General features: G+C 40.4%; 1 protein-coding gene across 4 annotated transcripts in view; it reads right to left on the reverse strand.

The window, feature by feature from the left end:
- The window catches only part of RNF130 (ring finger protein 130), a 53,886-nt gene extending 44,763 nt beyond the window's left edge, over positions 1–9,123 (reverse strand). For all 4 annotated transcript variants that reach the window (XM_085298036.1, XM_085298034.1, XM_085298035.1 and 1 more), the window contains exon 1: positions 8,717–9,123. In XM_085298036.1, coding sequence (XP_085154162.1) covers positions 8,717–9,077 — 361 coding nt within the window. In that variant the 5' untranslated portion in view covers positions 9,078–9,123. The remainder of the gene's footprint in view (positions 1–8,716) is intronic.
- Between the last annotated feature and the right edge of the window lie 6 nt (positions 9,124–9,129).

Below are 9,129 nucleotides of genomic sequence, written 5' to 3' on the forward strand. Positions count from 1 at the left end.
TCATTCCTGCTGCACCTTTATAGTAGTTTGTCATATAATCCAAAGGAGAAAAAAAAGAAAGAAAAGAAAAAAAAAAAAAAAAAAAAAAGAAGAAAGAAAAAAAACCCAGTACCTGGCACATGCGTGAACAGCCAGCCTTGACAGACTTTGCTAAGATAAAAGTAGTTTGCTTTTTAATGCATGCTTCCCACTTGTTCAGAACATTTTTAAATGGCAATGAGGCACAGGTAAAGTCACCAGTAGGCTAGAATAAGAGTTTTCTCACGTTAAAATCATAACCTTCTCCAGTAAAGTCAGATTAGAGAATCTCAAACACACCCTTGAAAACTACCATTCCGTAAGTGGGCAAATTCCACTGAACCTCCCTGAACTGCTACAATTAATTCAGAAAAGAAATACTATGGTCAACATAAAATTTACCAAAATAAAWAGGCAGGCTGGAAGAACAGTAATCCTAAGGATTTTGTACAGTTTGTTTCAGTGCAATCATGTTCAAAGCTAAAATASTCAGTGAAGGAAAAGTGGCAACAAAATAATGGATTATTGGAACGGAAATGGTTTAAAAAAAAAAAAAAAGTAAAAGATGCCCTGAAAAGGAAGGTAGTATTCTGAAAAGGGTGTTCTATAATCCAGTCTTACAAAAAAWTACATAGATCTTTATATTTGTAAATCTTGAAATTTTACATACACTGACAGAAGAAGTAGTAAGAGAAAACAGAATCTCCAGGAAAAGTAGTATAAAATTTTCTACTACTGCAGAAATCAAAGTCTCCTACAGTTGTGGACACAGCTATAAAATGTTACTGGATAAATCAACAAGACTGGACATGACATTAAGAGCTGCAAACTTTCCAGATTTAGGCTAATAGACACTACTAACATGCATAAAGCATGTTATTCCTGATTAGGTGATTCAGTATGTCCTGATGAAGATTTGTTCAACATCTTACAATATTACTTTAGCATTATTTAACTAATATAAAACCATTAAGGAAAACCTTGTAGTTTTAAATAAACCTGAACAGAGTGACTGCAAGTCACTTGAGATTTAATATGAAATCACAACTCGCTCTAATATCCTATTTACACCGCGCAAATGCTAAACGATCCTTTTACTTTTAAGGCAGGAAAAGTCAGGCACAATAGTGGAAAGCCTGGGTTTGCCCATTTTATTTTTAATAGGCTGAATACACTCCCAAACAAGTGAAATTCTTATAATTGTGCTCATTCTTCCAGCATAGCGAGCTGGCTAAAAACATCCATTACATACCTAAAGAACCAGATATATAAATTGGCATCATAAGAAACATTGATAAATGAACAAAGTCAGCAAGAACTATCATTGATAGCTCTCCATTACCATGTCATCAATGCTCTGTTGTCCAAAGTCCACTTAAGAACTAAAGGTTAGGACTTAAAAGTATTACCTGGATGACATTCAGGTCAAAATGAAAAGCAACTTCACATTAATTTAAAATTATTCTAATACAAATCACTTGTACAGAAAAAGATGTGATTAGAAGTCACTCATGTCATTTCATAATTGCAGAAGATAGCATACAGAAAGCCATTTGAGTACGTTTTCCTACAGGTATGTTACTGCTCATGTTAATTTGAAGTGCAGGTTATTTACTCCTTCTCTTTCTCCATGTCTACTTGCATACCATGGACATGTCGGCAAAATAAAATTTTCTTCTCACAGATAAAGTGAGAAATTTGCAAATTATCATTCCTTCTAATTTAAAAGGATTATAGTCTTTAGTGATATCAAACATTTACCCTTTYCTGCCTCAGGTGGGTTGCTTCTGGTGACTTTCTTACAGCAAGAATATAGACTAAAATAATATTTGCTACATTCTTTTCTAGCTATGTTCACATTGTGCACAAGGCAACAGAAGGCTACTTGAACACACTTTTTACGCTGGAGGGTGGTCTTTGTCACCAGGAATGTGACAGAATCCATGTCACAGATGAAAGCTAATACAATCAGATAGAACATCCACTTTTTTCATAGGCGTTCAAATCTAACAAAACCAGCATTGCCCATTTATTACAAGTAACCAAAAAGGCATTACTCATTATCGATCAATCAATCAGAAAAAAAAAGAATTCTGAATGAATCTTCATAAAGTTACAAGCCCTTTAAAAAAAAAAGTTAGCCTCACTTATTGTAGTTTCTACTCTTATGTGAAAAATCTAAGGTTTTTCTAAAATACGGTAATAACTCAAATGTTGCAGATATGCCAAGTCTCAGACTCGGTTACAGTCAAGCTGCTGTGAAACCCTCCCCCTAAAAAGTCCCACCACAAACATGTGGAGAGCTAGAAAATTTTATCAAAGATAAAGATAGTATTCATCTTTTTCTGTTCATCCCAAGTGTGGAAAAAAAAGAAAAAGAAAAGCAACTCTGCTAGGAGTTCACATTTGGATTTATTTAGGTGGAATGGCAAGCTTACTACTTGAGGGAACACCTATATCTCTTTAAAATGTCCCATTTCATTTTTTGGGGGGGAAGGGGGAAGTGTTGCCAGCTCCTCAGTGCTGTGTCCTACGAAATCACGCAAATGCTGCAATAGGCTAGCACAGGAAGCGAGGTAAATTACTTCCTCCAGAAGAGTTGCTTCTAATTTCACAATAAACCTCCCTATTTCACTTTCCATACCAAATCGCATAGAAACTGATCCAAAAGCAAGTCAGGAAGATTCTGAACATCATATAATACAAACAGCGAAAAAGCAGCAAGGTTTGATATTTTAGTTCAAACATCAGATCTGCCTCTGTTGGAAGAACTATTAGTAGTAGTCTGCAGGGTGAAAGAGCAGCATTTTAACTCCATACTATTCTATTTTAAATGCTATCTGCCTTCCTACTGTGAGCTCTTACAACACAGAGCAGCCTCCTTTCTGAAAAAGGATCAGCTGTGATTTAAGCATCCACAAATTACGTTGCATGCTCGGTCCCAAGCTTCAGGAGAGCTTCAATTTCCTCTCGCAGAACGCACACGGGAGTTCAGCCTGCATACGACTGTTTGTCCTTAAGCATCTTTTAAATTCTAGAGCGTGCAATTCCTGCCGAAGAACTAATGCTTGTGACAGCATTTTAGGTATTCATGTGGAAGAAGTGTTTAATACTACAATAGATCCAACCAAGTTCCCTCGGCGGCTGAGGGAGTTTTGGCAAGCTTATGTTAGAATAGTAACAACACTTCCCTTCCTGATCTTTTTCCAATTGCTTGACCAGGGCCTTTAGCCTTCCACTTGTAGGAAAGATGGCCATGGTAGCTGGAGGAAATTAATAGATCAGTTGTCAAGAGTAATAGATGTTTTGTCAGAAGACAGCACACACTTGCCAAAACGTGGACTTTCTACTTCTGAACCAAGACGGGGTTTGCTTTCCTTCAAACATCGCCCGCGTTGTTCTCACTACGCTCACAATGGTGCTGTGCATCCGTCCAGACGACATTCCAGTTCAAACAAATCAACCAAAGTCGTGGTGTTGCCTGTTGGCAAGACTTTGTCCACTTTTCACAGAAAGGATCAGTGTCACGATCTCATATTCTAGGCATTAACCAATTTATTTCCCCCCTCCCAAGATCAGATCTCTTGACTAATTGCATCTGAGCTATTATTCTATTTTCCTAGGCCACCAYCCGTTGCTATAACTGGTCTGGCTCAGATACGTGTAGGGAAATCATTTTCAAGCCTGACCTTCAATTGCTGTAATATAATAGATGGAGAGATACCATCAACACTGGAGGYGCATGGGGGTGGGTGGAAGGGGAGGCAGACCAGAAGACTTGCTACTGGGAAAAACAGCATATGAGAAGACAGAGCAGCCTCGGGTAGCCTGTGTCCCAAAGCAATCACATCTCATCCTCTGGGAGATGCCACCCAAGTGGGTTCTACCTAACACATCTGATTGGCAAAATGCAGACTTGTGCAACCCTGATACTATATACCGCTAAATTTTCCAGAAGATGAATTTAGCTAGGATATTTATACAAAACACACAACAGCATCAATCCTTTTCTTTTTCAAGCAAGGGTACTGGTATTTGCTATCCAATTAGAGCTTAATATCATACATGCATTGTATAATCTTTTCTTTCAATAGAATGTTCATATTAATAATATAGTCCTTATTCAAGCCATTTAAAATTTCTGCTTTTTAAAAGTTGTTGCAATGAGTTACATAAAACAACATTTTAGTTTCACAGATATCTAAAATAGCTGTTATCTTTGACTAAAGCTGTCTCTAACACTACAAAACTCTGAACGAGACAATCTTATTTTAGAGGACAAATTAAAGAAAAGGAATCAACATAGCTTATAAGACTCTAGCAATAGTTATGATCTGATCTTGATAGCTCAGTAAGTATACTACAATTACAGCTATAAGCTCCCATGCAGTTTCAGTACCACTTAATGACTACTGGATACTGAGACAACAGTAAGGAACATATACATGGCACAAGATTTTTCTGTCACTACTCTCCATTTATTAGTGCATTTGCTTGCTGCATTTTCCTAAGGCTCACTGTTATGAATTCTGGGCCAGACATAAGCACAGAACTGTCAGAATATTACCAAAAGCTTTGCAGTTACCAGGAAACCGTCATCTTAGACCTTGCACAGCTAAAACTTGTTCACGTAACATGTTTTTAAAGTGTCAGGTGCTAGAAAATGCTTGTTATAGTATTATGAACAATATACACCTCCATTCCCAGTCTTGTGCCAGTATTGTTTCTTCCCTGCTTCCACCTTTTTGCTCATGTGTTCCTTTCCAAAATTCTCCATCCCCTTGCCCCCACAGCCCTACCATTCCCTTTAGCACCATTTCCCCCTTTTTGCACGTTCTTTCACCAATCCAGCTTTCACACAACTGTCACCTTCRGAGTCCAGTCCACTTCTGTCCCCATTTACCCTCTTGTTCCTAACTTATCAGCTCAGTGAGTCTTAATGTTTTCAAGTTTGGCTCCCAGTCTGCTGTTCTTTCGCTTCCTGTCAGTCCCACCTCCAGTCGCAGCCATCCTGTCTGCTTCCCTGCTACCCAATCCAGCTCATTTCCTGCACAAAACTTTGCCTTCCACACTGTCTGACCATCAGTAAAAGAACTGTTACGAATAAACTGGATTGAGTTTCCCAGTCCTCAACTTTGCACCAAACCCAGAACGACAACCCATAATCAACAGTTACAGTAGAGTCCTGTTCACTATCGTTAATATTTTTACAGAAACTAATCCACAGGGCTCTGAGCGGTTTCTATCAAGACTTGTTAAAGTGGTTTTTCAATGACTTGTAGCTTGGCTTGTGATATCAGAAGGAATATCCCTAATGACTAATGTCAGCACTATGACTTCTGTCTGGCACCTAACTCCAAATACTGGCGATACTAAAGCTTATTAAAAGCAGAAGTCATTAGAGTAGCATAGAGTAGAAAGCTTACAAGGTGTGTGTGTGTATATGCACTTTCACAAATACGTAGTTGGCCAGTATGAAAAGCTTTGACTGAAATGGCTAGTTTCACAATGTTACAAAATAACTGAATAAAGGACTGAATGAGAAATGCTGGTTAACTTTAACAAGAGATAATATAAACCTGAATCATACTACCAGAAAAGTTGTATTAAAGAGGAACATCTTACAGTGTCTGTGAGCATTCATATCTAGAAGCAGTTTAAAGCCGTCTTCCAACAGGAAATTATTTTGAACTCACGAAAAAAGAGTAACAAGATAGAAGAAGTAAGAAAAGGACCTAGAAGAATGGAAGAGAACTTAACAGGGCAACTGTAGGTGCTGTACATTTAATGCACTTGGAAAAATATGTGTACGCAGATGCTGTACTTACATCCAGCAGCCAACAGACAAATCACAAGCTACACTTTGGTAACATTCACAAATAGTCATGTGAATTACTACCACGTCACTTCCACAAGAACATGCCTTTTGAAACCTCGTACCAATTTYGTACAGGATTCTATAAAAAGATTGCTTCCATATTCTTTTAATACATGTATTTAGATGACAAGAAGCTTGAAATTAAGTAAAGAAATTCTGCTAAAGAGCTTTAATTTATTCTGTACTGAAATGTGAAAGATGGTCAATCCCATGGGACTCTAGCAACTTCAAAAAGTAGTATATAAAATACTAGGCATATTCAAGAACACAAGTTAACAACTCTATGCAAGTGCAGCACAGCTTGTGCTATTACAAATGCTGTATGTTCAACAGCAAATCATTGGCCTCAAATCCTGAAATATTGAACTCATTTGTTCCCCCGCAGGCAACGAGTAAGGGATCTTAATGCAGCACGTTGAGATGTGCATTAAGGACATTTCAGTTCTTCTGTGCAAGGATGCCCCAGGCTGCTCCAGCTAACAGGTCACCCATATTCACAGAAATACCAAGGAATGCCCGTGAATGGATGAATATCTTGACATCAAAACAGATTCAGTGCTAAAGCATATACAAACACAGGTGCTAAAAGATACAGAGGCCTTTTCTTAGCGTAAGTAAGACCATTTACTGTTCTAACAGCAGAGGCTTCTGCTAGCTACTTAAGAGCTATTAAAAAACATGCATCTTCAAAACAAGCTCTCCAGCAAGATTAAAAACAGTCTTACACCTTTGAAAAGGTGTAATAAAAAGGTATTACAYCAATTACTGACAAGACAGCACTCTTATCCAATCCAAGAAATAAAAAAGCAGAATATAAACATAAGATTCCTAAGTGTTCAAGAACATCTTAAGCATAACATGTTCCAATCTTTCCTATTACATGAAATTTTTGAACCACATGAAGTGTCTTGGTAAAATGAAAACACACACCGTATAACAATGTATAAAGAACAATTCAGAAGAATTTTAAAGACAGGCAACTGCTGCAGTGTTTGCTTTCAGAGTCTTCTGCTGACAAACTGAATCTCCTCAACAATTGATGGCAAAGTTTTAATGATTACAGCATTTCAAAACTGCAATAATTCAGAGATCTGCAGTTTCATGATTCTTATTGTACCTTCCCACTGGAATTATTCATCATATTATACTTAGCAGTAATGTATAAAAGTGCTGTTTATGGATTGCTGATAGTTTCATTCAGCTCTTCTCTCACTGTCAGCTTCCAGTGAAATCCTTTCAGTCTCTATCAGTCTTTTAATTACTCTTTAGTGAAGATCACATTGGAGGTGATCAGAAAAAGTTATAAAAACAGATCAAAAAGTAATTAATTCCATTTTTTCTTGACAAATAATGCAACTACTAAAGGAATCAAGTGATCTGATACCTTTCATATATTTAAAGGCAGCAGTTTTAAAAACCCTTGAAAAATTTCACTTATTATTATAGTGTTTGTTAGATGCCTAACACTTTCAGGATATCCTCTTGATTTCATATGAGGTTTTGGGGTAGTGGTAGGGTATTAAGTGAAGTACACCAGGAAGCAGGATAAGAATGAAAGACTAAGCATATCTGGTGATAGCTGAATTTCTGAAAAAGAGAATAGATTTAGAGAATAGAAATATAAAGTGAAAGTTATTTTGCAGTTGATTTGCTGTAAGATTTTTGCCTTCCTTGTTCTTCTCAAAAAACATGCTACTTTAATATGTTCTAATTAACACTTCCTAAAGCTAATGAAACAGAGCTTCAATGAGACCAGCAAGCACATGCTGATGCACAGTCTGCCTCATATACACTAAAAGCGTAAAACATGCTGCCTAGTAGGAACTATTTTGTTCTGAAGAAGTACCAAAGTATTTTCCTGATCTTAAGATTTGGTAAATTCTCAAAAGCTTTTAATAATACAGTAGATGCGTTATTTCTTTTTAAAAACTCTTAAGTACTCATCACTTAAGAGTCTAGGTTTGATTGATTATATTATTTCACTTAATGCTATCTTCGGAGGTTTAACGTTCAGAATACAGGTTGGGACCACCATGATCGATCAACTGATCTGTTCCTTAAAGATGGCAGTTTAGATAATCTTGAGAAGGGTTTTCAAAATATGATAGTATTAGAACACCATTACTATGACTGAAGTGACTGGTTTCATTTCAGAAAGGGAAGATTCAGGATAACATTCTCACTTGTTTTAGTGTTTTCCATAAAATCTAAGGAACACGCTTTACCAGAAAACAATCAATGGACAAGTAGGTTCACCACGACAAAAAATAAAATACTTATTTGAAAGCTCTACACAATGTTTAGTATCTCAAAGGTGAGCACATTTGGGGCTGGATACGTTAAAGTAACAGCTCGATAGCTTCAGTCATTCCAAGTGCTGATGGAAAGAATAAAAGGCATTTTTAAGACATGCATGCTGAACAATCACGATGTTATGCAGCTGCAAAAGCTTCAGGCCTTCTCACAGCCGTCTACGACAGCGAGAGGGGTGTGCAGCCGTCCCGAGGCTCCCGGCAATGCTCCAGGCAAACGCCGCGGAGGAGAGCGAGCAGCTCCCCGCAGCCAGTTCGGGGACGCTCCCGCCCCGCCGGGCGCCTCGCCTCCGCGGCCGCCGCACGCCCCGCCGAGCGGGCTCCCCAGCCGCCGCACCGGGCTTCTGCTCCCGCCCAAGTTCTCCCTCCTCTTTCTGTCGAGGCTCTCTGGGAAAGCCCGCAAGGCTCCGGCCACGGCCGCCGGCCCCGCGGGCGAGCGGCGGCCGCCGCAGCGGCGCCGAGCCGGAGCCCCGCCAGCGCGGCGCCCGCCCCCCGGCGCCCCCGTTACCTCCGTTAATGGGCACCGGCGCCACCAGCAGCCCCTTGACCTCCACCTTGGGCGAGTCCTGCCCGTAGCGGCCGCGGTCGAGGCGCAGCAGCGTGGGGCCCGGCCGGTCGGGGTGCAGCACCGTCACGTTGATGAGGGCCGTGTAGTACGCCTGGCTCGCGTTGTCGGCGCCGGCCGGCCACAGCCAGCAGTGCCAGAGCGCCAGGAGCAGCACGGAGGAGCGGCGGTCCCAGCGCCGGCCGGCCCGCCGCGGGGGGCCCATCTTCAACCCTGGGCGCCGGCGGCCGCCTGGCCCATCTGACAGCCCGGCCGCGGGGAGAGGCCGGGAGCGGGCGGCGGGAGGAGGGGAGCGGGGGCTCATGCCATGGGAGGAGCCAGGCAGCGCGGCGAGCCCCGCTCCGCGCCCCTCAGGC

The sequence above is a fragment of the Rhea americana genome, unplaced genomic scaffold (genome assembly GCF_003343005.1).
Source record: "Rhea americana isolate MKP2758 unplaced genomic scaffold, rheAme1 scaffold_135, whole genome shotgun sequence".
Taxonomy (NCBI): Eukaryota; Metazoa; Chordata; class Aves; order Rheiformes; family Rheidae; genus Rhea; species Rhea americana.